The 15,105-nt window shown below is 37.1% G+C and overlaps 1 protein-coding gene across 2 annotated transcripts in view; it reads left to right on the forward strand.

Annotated features, from left to right (window-relative positions):
• The window catches only part of LOC121874590 (endoribonuclease Dcr-1-like), a 35,925-nt gene that overhangs the window by 6,585 nt on the left and 14,235 nt on the right, over positions 1-15,105 (forward strand). For both annotated transcript variants that reach the window (XM_042378800.1, XM_042378799.1), the window contains exons 3-15: positions 788-963; positions 1,212-1,392; positions 2,168-2,293; positions 3,049-3,206; positions 4,047-4,291; positions 5,506-5,632; positions 7,399-9,382; positions 9,615-9,745; positions 12,477-12,563; positions 13,007-13,151; positions 13,354-13,496; positions 13,699-13,834; positions 14,570-14,791. In XM_042378800.1, the coding sequence (XP_042234734.1) occupies positions 788-963; positions 1,212-1,392; positions 2,168-2,293; positions 3,049-3,206; positions 4,047-4,291; positions 5,506-5,632; positions 7,399-9,382; positions 9,615-9,745; positions 12,477-12,563; positions 13,007-13,151; positions 13,354-13,496; positions 13,699-13,834; positions 14,570-14,791 (3,861 nt within the window). The remainder of the gene's footprint in view (positions 1-787; positions 964-1,211; positions 1,393-2,167; positions 2,294-3,048; positions 3,207-4,046; positions 4,292-5,505; positions 5,633-7,398; positions 9,383-9,614; positions 9,746-12,476; positions 12,564-13,006; positions 13,152-13,353; positions 13,497-13,698; positions 13,835-14,569; positions 14,792-15,105) is intronic.

The following is a 15,105-nucleotide window of genomic DNA, read 5'->3' on the forward strand; positions in this document are numbered from 1 at the left end:
ACTGTACTGTGCTCTTATGAAGCAACAAGGGTAGGACAGGTAGAAATGCTGAGAGTGTGTGTGTGAGGGAAGCACCACAGTGTTATACTGTACCGAGTTTACGATGGTGATTGTGCTATATGGGAAAGGCTTCCTTTTTTTCTCTTCACATTACATCATATTTTTATGGTAAACCTTCTCTGCAAGCAAAAATATGGCAAAAACTGCTATCTGATTCCTTTTGCAAAGAAAAACGTGGGAAATAATAATATGCACAGGGTATACCCATTGTTCAACACCTCACTTATTAGCTAAACAGCTGCTGTAGTGGCATTACCTGACCTCAGCTCATCTCACACCACCACCAGGACATATATCACACTACTACTTTGCTGTCACTTGGCTTGAGGTGTTCTCTTGGTGTTCTACAATACAGTAGTTATCTTATATTTTATTATTGTGTGAATTGTTATACTGTATTTATTCTGTGCATTATTACAGGAAACATTAGATAATGTTTTCTCTAATGTTTTGCCTGATTTTTATCACTGTCATTGGCGACTGTTATTAAAAGGAGTAACTGTTTCACCTGAATGATACAGTACAGTACTATAAGTAGGAGTAAAGTTACTGGAATAGAGGAAAAGAAGTTGGTAAAGGAAATGGGAAAGAGTGCAAAGATTAAAGGGGTTGTTGTCTTTCAGAGCTACTGTACTCAGTACTTAATAAATTTGGCTTAAAACTTGGATTGGACTAGTGTGTAATTGTGGTAACTTCTATGTTGATTTCCAAAAATAATTGTTTTCAGATGAACCGGGTACAACCAGAAAATGTGCACTCCACCATATTTACTCCTCGAGAGTACCAGGTGGAGTTGGTGGATGCTTGCCTACGACGAAACACTCTCACTGTATTGGCCTCTCGCTCCACTCGGACATTCCTCATCACCATGGTAACTCGAGAGTTGGCTCACCTCACTCGAAGGTATTGCTATTAGGAAATCACTGGGGTTTTTTTATTGAAAAATTTGTTTGTTTTGTTAAATCGAAGTTAGAGTTCATGTCATGCTGTGTACACATGAAAAGTATCATACTAATTACTGTATATGAATCTCTAATTGCACAAACCTTTTAGTAATACTGTATCAATCATGCTTTAGTATTTTCTCAAATATCTTTTGTTTGAGCATGTACTGTATTATTTTATAAAGAAGCTGTATAATTCACTTCAAGCAAGGAGCAAGGAGGCAGGGGGCAACGAACCTTGATCACCGGGTGGTCAGGACCGGGCCTTGTTCGTGCAGGGGAAGCCATTCAGCAGAACACCAACCTCAATGTCACCACCTACACCACACTTGACCATGTAGACAATTGGCTGCCATCTCGCTGGAGTCAGGCTTTCAGAGAAGCTCAAGTAAGTGATATTTATTTATTTTTTTTTTACATGTATTCGGTGGTCATTATTGTATGTGTACTTCCAGCTGAAATCATCCAAGAAGGTGCAGTCAGGGCCACAGTGTCCAGACTAAGAGTACTGTTGCTTAGTAAATTTATGGTACAGGGGGCCCCCAAGTTTGCGGATTTTTACTAAGCGGTTCTCGGTTATTCGCGGATGACACCCTGGATGTACCCAAGAATGTCTGTGGGTAGTTTTAAAGTTGTTAGCATTTTTGCGGCTGGGACAGGGAGCCATTCGTTCTAGAGACAGTAATTTCCTTTACCTGTATTGTAATAATGTGTGTGTGTGTGTGTGTGTGTGTGTAGACACACACACACACACAAAACACATACAAATAAATAATAATTGGAAATTCCTCTCACAAATAATCAGAAACAAATTTATTAAAAATTTGACAGTCAACCCTCAAGTCCATGCTCTATTACTGTACTTTATTAATAGAGCATGGACTTGAAGGTAGACTGCCACATTTTTAATAAATTTGTTTCTGATTATTTGTGATAGGATTTTCCAATTATTATTTACTTGTATGTGTTTTGTGTGTGTATGTGTGTTTACACACACACACACATACTGTACATACAATACTACAGGTAAAAGAAATACCAGTAATTGTCTTAAGAGCAATCACATAAAAGGAATACGTATACATTTCTTTGTGCGCAAGTAAAAATGTACCGCAAATTTGTGGTGCCATTAATGGAACTAAAGTATGATGGTTGTTCCTCAGGTGTTAATAATGACAGTGGATGTGCTAGAGCAAGGACTGCAAGCAGGGGTGTTGCCACTGGACATGCTCAACCTTCTTGTCATTACTGATGCTCACCGAATGGCGACTTCTTCTACAATTGTTAAGGTGTGTAGTTTATGTACTTTAACCATACTGCTACCACATCACAGTCATTTGTAACTTAGTTTGCTTAGCCTTTGAGGTGATGTGAGTATCTATTATGGCTTATAACCTCAGCCTTTGTAGGATGACTCATCATATGTCCAATGCAGGCTTTAGCCACGGGCTTCAGGGCACTTATGCTAGATATGAACTTTAAGCTGAAGATTAGCCTTCATCTCCCAAGCAACTAACTCATAAAAGGTAGTAAGAGAGAAACTACAGTAATTTGAAAGCTAATGATTCACACCACATGTGCAATCCATTCAACTTAGTCTGTCATAACCATGAACACACAACCACCTCACTGCTCCAGCTCACTGCGCACCAGAAGGACTTGTTTTTCTCTTGTTTGTCAGAAAAAGTTTCTCTTTGGACCTGTGATGATATTAATTGAATTGTATTAAAATAATTTATTGATATTTATTGAGAAATCAAATCATACTTTTATGCCTGCAATGCAGACACAGAGTTTGAAAGCTATATTATTAGAAAAATGTTCAGCATAGATTACCTGACATGATTATCACTTCATTTGATTGGTTTTTCCACCAGTTGTGGCACGTGTGTTTCACAGACAACTTCAGTTTATGTGTATTATTATTTGTTATTTATTTAACCATATTTTTTATACATACAAAGTTTACAGTAATGAAGTTGTTTTTAATATCAATATAGGATGAAATATTGTATGTATATATCTTGAATATTCTTATTTTCAGGTTCTGATTAGATGTGGAAATTGCCGAATCCTAGGCATGACTTCTCCTGTGTTGAGTCATGCCTGCTCTCCCCCCCAGCTTGAGTCCTTCCTTAATCACCTTCAGAAAGCTTCCTCTTGTAGAGTTGATACTGCCTCAGAAATAGTCACTGTACTAAGGTGAGGATTTCCATCTATAAGTAATAGATGGTGGTACAATATTAAGGAATAGTTTCACTTCACTTGTTTTGAGTTTTGCTTCAGTATTTCCGTGATGACAGAGCCTTGTGAAGGATGACTGTTTTGCCTTTTTGAGAGAGTGAAGTTTAGTATTGGTTAGGCTAAGATGTCATTTTGCATAAATATGTATTTCACTTACACTTATTCTAGTATCCATAGAATGTAGGACTTCCACATTTTTATTATAAAACGTATACAGAAATTTTATAAGAACCATAATCTACAGTCAGTCCTCGACTTACGACGGGGTCAGGTACCGACGACCAGGACACAAGTCAAAAATGCGAAACTAATACATAGAAAATCTAAAATGGGTGTCTCTTTTTCTTCTCAGCACCACGAGAACTCTCACTTTTAAGCTTGTCAGCCATTTTAAAGGGAATTACAAACAAAATTTTGTCAGTACACAGCGCGATTACTAACGTCGGGACTCGAAAATACGTAATTTGAAAAATATTTTATACGACTGGCGGTCGTATGTCCGGGTGGTCGTAAGTTGAGCAGTACCTGTACTTTGTAAATGGCTGGACCATTGCATCAATACTCACCATCTTCTGGTATTGGCTATGGTGCCTCCTTGTGTACAAAAAGTTAGATATACAGTGAGCTGGATCCTCACTTTCTCTAACGGGCTGTCAGGTCTATCGGACCCACTTTTAGTTTTTGCTATCATTCGAATAATTTTATGGTGTGTATTACTTTCATTCACATCAGGTTTTAATGTGTAATACCTTCATTAAAATCAGGTTATAATATTAATTTTGTCTCTCCATAATGCAGGTATGTAAATAAACCTGTTGAGAAAATTGTGATGTGTTGTGATCCCTCTCCTGATGAGCGGTCGGAGGTAGAGCTGGAGGTGCGTCGTCTAGTCGAGGATGCTCTCAGCTTTCTCAATGACCATCGCTATGATCTTGTGGAAGTTTATGGTCCTGAGTATCAGGAGTTCTGTGATGGATTACCTGATCCTAATAATGAACCAAGGCAGATCCTGATGGACTTCCTAGATGTGCTCAATAATTTAGGTAAGTGCATAACTAAGATGGCTTTTATAATCTACATTAGGATTTTGCAGCTCAATATTGTTAGCAGGATTAAAGGTCATAACTTTAGGCTACAACTTGTGATTAGTATCCAAAAGCTGATTATATTTTAATTAGAATATTCTTCACCTTCATCGCAAGGTTACTAAGCACATCCCCTTGGTAAGGAAGTCACCTCAAAAGGGAAGAAGATGGAGGTTTCTGCAACCCTCTGATCCATTCATTAGTTAACATTAACCACTTCAGTTTCCAGCCTCCTACTGCATGGCAGAATGTTCTGCTACAGCTCTTGACCTTTTGTACAGCTAAATATTCCTTTTTTTTATATTAGGTACTTACGTAGAATCTTCCTTGGCTACACAATAAAGTGAGTACTTGTGTAGGTTTTTAGACTATATGGTTTTGTTTTATGCATCAGAGACTCAAGTGTTTGGTCTGCTAGTGAGCTGTATTTAGGACCATTACTTCACTACATTGAGTCAAATATGAAATCCACTTCGTAGATCAACTTACCATTTATGATTTTATACCAAGTGAGGGATCTGTGCCAAGACTACAAAGAGGTGATCCTGGTTTGTTATAGTTCAGGTGATTAGGAAACTTCTGGACAAAATTTTTTTGGGGAGTTCATTGAGTATCAGACTGGGCATCCCATTGTAAACCTGTGTTAATCTATTGGTCGGTTAGATAAACTTATTACCCTTCCTCTCCCTCTGTGCCATTGTCCTATAAAGGGTACATGACATTTATTGATCAGAAAACCTGAAGGTCTAATTCGAGCCATGACTGTTCATTGAGCATTATCTCACTATGGCGATTTGTTCCACTGTCTGTGTGCTGGTGAGCAGAGGTTTGATTATTGTCTCATCATAATCTGTTTGACTGACGTCCCATCGGAGGTAAATGGTTGAGGAAGTACAAATTTTGATATGTTTGTCTGCCAATCCAAAAATGAAACATATAATAACAAATTTAACAAATATTAATGGCTTATGTAACTCGGTAACCTCTCAGGTGTGTATAATGATCAATAATTTTCTCCATGTGGGGGAGTTTGGGCTTATTTTGTTTGTATGGTCATAGGGTCCCAGGATCCTTACAGTCAACTTATATTGAACATAATAATATGATAAAATGAACGCTGAGATACTGTATGATAATTTTGTAGGAATGAGATTATCTTTGTTTTCTTACAGGGCTGTGGTGTGCTGACAGAGCAGCTTTATATGCTTTAGTTGAAGTGGAGAAGTTAAAGAAGAAGACTGCATATGATCGCCACTACCTCTTGCTCTGCATGATCTTCACAGTTATGGCACGGATAAGGTATGTACTAAGTTTGATAAACTTAGCATATTTAAAGTTTTATTTTTGTACAATTGTATATACCTCTGACACTTCATTATCCCTAGGAACTCCCTACAAGAGATGGTCACATGAAGTCATTGACAAATTACTTTTTCAAGCATTAAACATTTACTTACTGGCAGGACATCGTGCATCATAAGGACAATTAAACCAGTAATATTTCCCATGTTGTTTAAGTCTAAACTATGCTCCAGCTTATGCCCTCTGCCAGGCAGCTCTCTGTGTTCAAGCCATTTTGGTGGTCTAAAACAGCAGAATACTGTAACTCTTAACTAACAGCTGGGAAGTTTATGAAATGGTTGACACTAAAGATAGGTTGTTGCTGTGGTCAGAATTTATGACTGAGCACTCATTGATTAGGTGTGCTCTGCTGATATGACAATAACTTAGTTGCATTCTGCTTTAACACTTAAACTGCTGTGTGTCACATGACGATAAAAGTGAGACTGTGACGTGGATCGTGATGACAAGATTTGCTTGCCATTGTTTTAAAATTGTGTGCCAAGATTAGCATTCATAAAGTGACTCACGCGTTCCACAGACCTCCATATACTACCCAGGCCTCAGTAGGGTAGTTGGTTGCCTTTCAATCATCATGAAAGACACACTTCCATTAGTGACAGTTGGCCGTCCTCCATCCCCCCAGCTCCTCTCTCTTTCCTCTAATGTCTTGGCCGCCCACACACTCCCTTAGCTTTCCATCATGGCAAAACATTTGTCCCATGCAGATAGCCAGGTTTTTTCCATGGTTGCAGTTTATGGTTTAAATGGCAACTTCTGTTTTATGAGCAAATCTGGGTGTAGGGGGAAAGTGAAAGTAATCATCTCATTGTGTCTGCCACTAGTATAACCCCTTCTGTACAGGGCAGGTGTCTCTCTCTGCTGAATCAAATCATCCGGTGTTATCCAAATACAGTAGAATATAAAAGTGGTGTCCCTTTAGTGAAGTGCTTAACTGGTGCTTTTATGTCAACCACTGAGTCTGATCTTCTCTGTAGAGAGTAATATCAGGATGAATCAGTTACTTGAAATTTAGAATAAAAAAAAAGGAAATATCCCCTGTACCCGTATGAAGTTCCTCAAAATCTTGGTGAAAATATTTAATACAACCCTGGTTTGTGGAGTATCTCTGTTGTTTTGGTTCTTTCCTCTCATTCTTTATTTTCCTTACATGATTATCTCTTACCATTTTCCCCCTTTTGTGGAGTGTTTCCTAGATCTACCCTTTACAAAAATGGGAGTAAAATAATGATAATAGACCAATAGTTGTTTTATAAATTTTGATAGGACTGCTTCAGTAAGAGGAATATATATATTGATCTTGAAACAGTTTATTTAGCCAGAAAAATACAGATACAGAGTCGATAATAACAATATTGACATGGCTGAGCCAGTTGAGAGCATTAACTTCAGAGAATATTTCCTTTTACATATTTTAAGTAAGTTATGTTTATTTATTGCATTAAAAAAATACACTGTAGTACTGTATGAGCAATGTGTTCATGTCTTCTTTGAAAAATGTGTGATGAATGAGAATGCTCTAAGTAGGATAATTTAACATTATTTCTGTAAATTGAATCAAAAAGAATATTTTTTTGTTTGGGTTTTTCATTTCAATTTTGTTAAGTTAAAGTAAGTTGGGTTGATTTTTCTTGTTTGAGGGTAGTGTAGTATTTCATTGGTGGAAAATTGCTGCACTCATTTAAGGTTTAATTTTCTTTCAGGGCTGTGGTAGAACAAGCATTTGATAAGTATACAGAATTGGATCAAATCTTGAAATTCTCGACCCCAAAGGTCTTACGCTTAGTTGAAATCCTTCGTCAGGTGCGGCCACTTAATTTCATAGATCCACGTAAGAGAAGAGATAAATTGGAAAATAATGAAATAACCAAAACTGAATCTGCGGTAGATGGAGTTGAAGACATGCCCGTTGAACCTGTAGTAGAAACTAAAGCCGCCTCTGAGACCTCATTGGGACTTGGGAATGAGATGCAAAATTTAAGTGTAGAGGCCAAATCTAACTTAGCTGGTGAGACCTCATTGGAAACATTGCCCAGTAGGAAGGTGGTGGAAGAAGAACACAGAGATGACATATCAGTAGACAAAGATACAGATAGTAATGCTGAGTCAAGTTCAGATGAATCGTGTTATGGAACCCCTCCCTCGGTTTTTCAAAATTCCAATTGTTCTTTTGCTGAAAATATGAAAACTGGCAGTAGATTAGTCAATGAAATTCTATGTAAGACAGTTCCTAAATCATCTAGTAGAGATAATGAGATACATGATTGCTTTATTAGTGAGAGTGTGTGTGTATCATCATCTGATGAATTTCGTTTGTCGGGTTCAGTTGCCGATGATTCTAGTGTTACATCAGGACTACTTAAACAGGAAGCAGGTGAGGAGATGGACATATGTGAAAAATCCCCCAGTAATGTTGTTCGTTGTTCCACCATCGAAGACTTGAGTGAAGATGATGATGTGTCAGTGGCTGGAGGATCATGTGCACCTTCCTCCAAATTAATTCCAGAATGTACAATCAAGGCTGTGTCTGAATCATGTATAAATAATTTGGAATGTTGTACTAGTGATATAATTACTAATGATTGCAAGATACCTCAGTCGGGATCATTGAAAGAAAGAAGCACCACAAAGGGACTCAACAAAGATGTCAGAAATGTTCATTTACAAAATGGTATTGAAGAAGTAAAAGGTCATTTACTGAATGGGGACTCTGTTTGTATTGATGGTATGCAAAGTACAGTACAAAAGGATCCTGATACTACACAAACCTGTTGCAATATATGTGAAGCTATAGACAATAAGGAAAGTGAAGGTGGGTCAGTCTTAGAAGACGATTTATTTAGGCTTAATATTAAGGAATCATCTTGTATAGATGGCTGTGAACTAGAAACTTTATTGAGCTGTGATCTACATAATGGACCTTTGAGTGCCAAAAGTGAACTACAAAATGCTGCCAAGATACAAAATATTAAAAATGCAATGTTATGCAATGGTTTTGCACATGGCAGTCATAACACTTTGCCATCTCCCAGAATCTCAGAGAAAAATGTTGGAAGTAAAATGAATGGACACATTGACCCTGATGAGCTGAGCTTGAATTGTAAAGATCCAAGTGATAGAGAGTGTGTAGCAGAGGCAGATAATGAAAGCTGTGACTCAGTACAAATCCAGTTTTGCATGGAATCTTGCCAAGACCAAGACTCCATTGCTGAAACTTCTGCTCCCCTTGCTACCTCTGAGCTGCCTTGTGAGGCAGTTGCTGCTGATGCTACTCATGTCGATATCACAACAAATTCTCATAATGAAGCAAGGATTGAAGAAAGTATTGATCAAGTGAATTCTTCAGACAACTCACAAGAAAATAGTGTTTCAGAGGAATCAAAAATAACAACACCAAAAACATCCACAGCAAGTGTAACAGACTTAACAGCCACCTCTGGAGCTGGACTGAATTCAAGTAATGAAATGGATGAACCTGGTTCTTCCCCTCAAGTGGTTTCATCCGAGGCAGTGGCCATGGCTGACACTCTGGCATTGCTGCTACCTAGTGGTGGCAAAGGACGTAAACGGCGCGATGATGTGAAGGAGAAGGTTAAGGTGCACAACCCTGAGGATCCTGACTCTGTGTGTGGACTCATATTTGTGCATCACCGCAACATGGCCAAGATTATATACAGACTCCTGAAGGTATGAATAGTTTTGTCTTATTTTTGAAGTACAGTACTGTGCTTGATGCTCTAAATCTATGAAATTAAGTTAATCTTTATCGTAATCTGAATCTCGGTGGCAGCCACTTTTGGAGTTCTGTAATTGCAAATTATCTGATGAGTCAGTTGATTTTGCTAAAGTTGTTCATGGTTAGGATATTTAATTTGCTTTTTTAGTTTTCCTTTCAGTAACTATTTCACTGGTGTTACAGGAACTGAGTGATATAGGTGGAGACTATGCTTGGATCTTCCCCCAGTATACTGTTGAAGCCAAGGAGAGTGTTAAGGATGATCCAAGGGCTGCTGAAGCTGAACATAAGAAGCAAGAGGAGGTACTCAGACGGTAAGCTTGACTAGTTTTAAGAACATTGATAGAGTGAAGAGAGAGAATTAAAGAAAAGTATTGAAATGACAACGCATTAGCCCCTGACTAATAGTCAGTAGCATTTATATAAATATGGGTTAATCCATTTGTAATATATAATCCTATCACCCCCCCATAAATTTCCATGGCATGTGCTGTGTTGCACAGCTATCATGTGATCAATAGTTTCCACTGGTGGGCGCATTGCTAAAGAGGTTAGGTCAGCCATTAGAAGCTGGCTCTGGCCCTCAGTATTCCCTCACCTTTCACGAGCATAAGATGTTGAACTCGGCTTAGCCCAATTAAGCGCCATCTTCCCATAACACTCACAGCTTATAGTGTAATTACTGTGACCACTTTATTGACTGCATAATATATATTTTTTATAAAAAAATGGAGAAAGACCATTGTGGGTTTTGATAACTTAACCCACCAAAGTTCATGTATCCAAATACAGCTATCTACCTCAAGAATACAGCAGATAGCGATGGATACAACAAGGGATGATCAAAAATTAAGAAAACATTGATAGTATTAACCCTCTTTTGCACGAGATAAGTTTTTAGTTCTCTGGTTCCAAGGTCGCATCTTTGAGGCCCCCAAGGCAGGCGAGACAGCGCTCAGTGGAAATTTTTTTGCTATATCGATTTCTCCAAAATTTTGTTTTTACTTTATTGGCATAAACCATATATTTTTGGCTTCGTAAGTGATTGCTCTGCAACTTAAGCCCCCTCCCCCCCCAAAAAAAAAAAATAAATAATGATAATAATACAAGTACAGGTACTGGACGCCCCCTGATTACAAACGGGTTATGTTCCGGAGGACGTTAATAAGTCAGATTTGTACGTAAGTCGGAACACTTGCGATATGCATATTGTATTTACAAAACAATGTTTAAAATCCCACTATCTCATAGCCTAAGTCTTTATATACGTCTAATATCACTTAATTTAAGACAAAAGAGGAAATAGAATGACAAAATACAGTAAGTTAAAGTAAAAAATAAGTCATCAGGGAAATAAAATACTGTAAATTTCAAGTTACCACTGTAATCAGATTTCTGATATGACCAATGGTACTTGAGAAAATAGCAAAGAACTGATTCTCAAGTAGTAACTTTTTTTTTCAGCTTATTTTGGTGCCTATGTTTTATATCAATATAAATTATATTACATCTTGTTGCCAAACCATAACAAAGAGAAATGTACTGATAGAATTCGTGTAAGTCCTGAGTTTTTTTTTTTTTTCGACATTATTTTTATACACGTGGGCAGGCATTCGACTGCACCACATGACTTATGTAATATATAAGAATAGCGCAAATTATAACAAAATATACCGTAATAACATAAATTGTATTACGGTATAATATAAAATAAGATCATATATACTGTATAGGTGGATGGGCATTCAGCTGCATTGCATGATTGTCATATAGTAAAAGAAAGTAACAATATCTAATAATAAAATGCAATATAAAATAACAAAATATATTATAAAATAAATTCATTCTCTAGTGATATAAAACAGATCATTCTGTGCTCACATCCTTCAGCGAGGTGGAAGACTTTTGGGAGTTGTAGATGAACTTTGGGGGAGGAAGTGAGTGAATGAACCCGAGTAAAATGTGAGAGTGAGAGTGAATGTAGGTGGTACGTGTGGTGGTAGGGGGAGTCTGGTGGTGAGGCGCCAGAAGGTAGATGCAACTGACACAATTACTACCTCATATTCCTGACTTTCTTTGTTATCATCACGATCATTTTCTCTACCAGGCTCTTTATTATCACTATCTACTTTATGCTCACTGTCCCTAAACAGAGAAAATCCTACTCTTTCAGAGACTTTTTTTTGAGACATTGTCACCATAACGAGGTTGTATAGCCTGATACAAATAATGGCCTTTGAAAACTAAACACTTCCCTGTAAATATGAAAAAATATTACATTACACAACCATCGCTTCACTTCTCTAACACTAAAAAGAAATTATTTCAGGGAGTAGGGTAAGGTAAGCACTGTAATCCAGGAGTAGAGGCAGCCCGCACGGAGTTATGGAAATTTAAATGGACGCAGCTCACACTCACGGTCTGACTGCTGAGATAATACTGCGCATTTATCATTCCGGTCTTCCCTTCCTATGGGCCTCGAGAGTTGCCAATTAGTTTATTGGTAGAAATTACTTGTTACCAAGATGCATAAAAAATTGGTGCAATTCTGTTGCAAACTTAATTTTTGGCCAATTAAGTTTGGTTGACTCGATTTGCATCACCTTAATGTTGGTCTTAACATGAATATGACACGAATCGTGTCGTCATGCGTGAGTGGGTTAATGTGCACTGAATAGTTTTAGACTGAAATCGTGATAGGTTGAATAAAGTTATATTTTTATAGGTACTAGAGGTGATGAAAAACTGTCCTGTGTAGTTTATTAACATTATTTACTTGCCCCATCATTTACATTTGCTTAGGTGTGTGTATACAGTATAAAACACATTATGTAAGTTAGTATTAAATCTTTATGGTCAAGCTGTTCATTAGGGCTTGTGTAAAAATGTAACTCAGATTATACAGACATACAAACTGTGTTGCTGCTCTCCATAATGGACCCTTGATATGCCAAAGCAGGTTTAATTGAGTGTTACTTGGGTATATGTACTTATTGTACAATTTATGTGCTTAATGATGTGCAGTTTTACATTGATTTCCTTCAGATTTCGTCACCACGAGTGCAATGTTCTGGTATCCACACGTGTGCTTGAAGAAGGAATTGATGTTCCTCAGTGTAATCTTGTTTTAAGGTAAGGACAAAATTAGTATTTTATCTGGTACAAAGCCTTGATGTGGTACTCTATGGATGTGACTAACCTGGCTAACAAACAAAGTACCCGTAGTAAATATAGGCATTACTAAAAATACCAAAAGTATATGTATTCCTAGAACTGTGTGATAATTGGACAGAAACGTACTACAAACAGATTAATATATTTATATGCAGCAACAGCAAGAGCATAATGACAGCCTTTACACATTTCTTGATCAAACACATACAAGTTGCTGCTGAATTAGTTACATTTTAGTATGTGATAATAGTTGGTAAGACAGAATTATTTTGGGAAGAGTCACCATATATTATATTTGTTCAGATAGCTAGATGATTTAAATAGAGGGACTGTATGTCTAAAGTGTCAGCTGAGGAGGTACAGTATGATACATGTATATATTTATGTAATTCTCTTTCTAGGTTTGATCCTCCTACTGATTACCGGTCATACGTGCACAGCTGTGGTCGAGCTCGAGGCCAGGACACTTTCTACTTTCACTTGATAGCCAAGAAGCAGGAGCAGAGTTTCCTCTGTGATATGGCATCATATTCTGCCTTTCAACAGGTAAGGAGAGTAGTTATCTGCATGTCTTACTTTACATAGAACAGTATTGTTATTTTATTTATCTAATTTTTGTTTATGCCATACTGTTTAGGGACATATTGTAAACAGGATGAAGATTGATAAGGCGGTTTTATTACATACCGTATTCTAATTAATTTATAAAATTCCTTCTTTTATCCCCAAATTATTATTTTACTCTCAGGTGTTGGTAAGTCGGTGTGGCAGCGTTGAAGTGGGCACAGACCAAGAAGTTATGGCTGAAGAAGCTAATGGTGCTTACCCATCCTACATCACTCCTGCCAATGCTGCTGTTACCATGGCTACAGCAATAGGCCTTTTGAACAAGTATGTGGGTTATGGTGTTCGTGCTGCTGTGGTGAAGACAAGACTCCCATGTAGTGTTTTATATAGCATGTAGAACAAACTCAGTAATCATGGTACAATACCATTATTATTAGTAGTAGTATTACAGTATTATTAGTAGTAGTACATTGTTTATATTATTATTATTACAGTCTTATCCTATGTTTTGCATCTTTCATTCTAGATACTGTGCCAAGCTGCCAAGTGACACCTTCACACGTTTAACAGCCATGTGGGAAGTAGAGAATGAAGTTGGCATGAGCAAATACTGTTGCAAGATAATGTTGCCAATCAATTCACCATTAAAGGGAACTATTCAGGTAAATTTCTTTCATTGATTATAACAAATAGATGATTTTAATGGAGTCAGTGGAAGATATGGGTTTATTTTTTGGGCACTTTGAGGAAATTTCTTGGTATAAAAAAGTTATTGTAAATTAATATTAATGTTAAATGATGGTTCGTGCCTTGACTGACAGTATTAGTTATGTGGTGTTATTTCTTTGGGTTTTATGCTTCAAACATTGAGGTACAGTACTTGGGCATGAATAAGTGTCCCATCTATAACTACTGTTCTTGAGGAGTGAAAAAGTTTTGTTCTTGTGAGTGTAAGTTGAGTCCCGTGAATAGTCTTCACAGAATAAGTACCCCAGCTTGTTTTAATCTGACAGATTAGCTGTTGAGTCAGATCGTCATTATCAACAGACACATCCCTTTATATATATATATATATATACAGTATATATATATATATATATATATATATATATATATATATATATATATATATATATATATATATATATATATATATATATATATATATATATATATATATATATATTTATATATATATATATATATATTTCTTATTCAGTTCAGACCATAGCACCTGGCAGTCATCCCTTCCCGTCTTCCACATTCCTCCCCCTAGCTGATGTATTACTGTTTCTTGATACATCAAGTCTACAGTCTATGAAATGTTAAAACACTGTTCTTCCTGTCTCTTCAGTATTTTGTAAAACATAAGCATTAATGAAGAATCCTCTCTCCAGGGTCCTTGGCAACAAAAAGTTTCTCTGGCGAAAATGGCTGCGGCTCTGGAGTGCTGCCGCTGCCTTCATCAGATAGGGGAGTTAGATGACCAGTTACAGCCAGTTGGAAAGGAAAGTATGAAACTGGATGACCATTTGTGTGCACCTCCAGCAGATGATCAAGTACCTGAAGGAATGCCTCGTCCAGGAACGACCAAGAGACGACAGTACTACTACAAAAAGGTATTGGCATGATCATAACTTATGGTGTGTGTTAATACTCTAGGTTGTTACCGTGTTTAAAAGTTATATAGTTTTGATGCTAAGAAATTTAATTACATAAGTGCAAATGATATACTCTTAGGTCACACGTGGCTCACTTTTGAGGTCTTATGCCCAACATGCTGAACCATTTATAAGTGAATCCGTATTGTGTAAAAAAAAAAATAAAGGGTCAGATTTACATGACTGTGTAAGTGAAAACTTGTACAAAAAAGAATGTGCAAGTTGAGGGCCATCTGTAGTACACTCAAGACTCAATACAGTACATGGCACAT

Source organism: Homarus americanus, unplaced genomic scaffold (genome assembly GCF_018991925.1).
Source record: "Homarus americanus isolate GMGI-L3 unplaced genomic scaffold, GMGI_Hamer_2.0 scaffold34360, whole genome shotgun sequence".
In the NCBI taxonomy this organism is placed as follows: Eukaryota; Metazoa; Arthropoda; class Malacostraca; order Decapoda; family Nephropidae; genus Homarus; species Homarus americanus.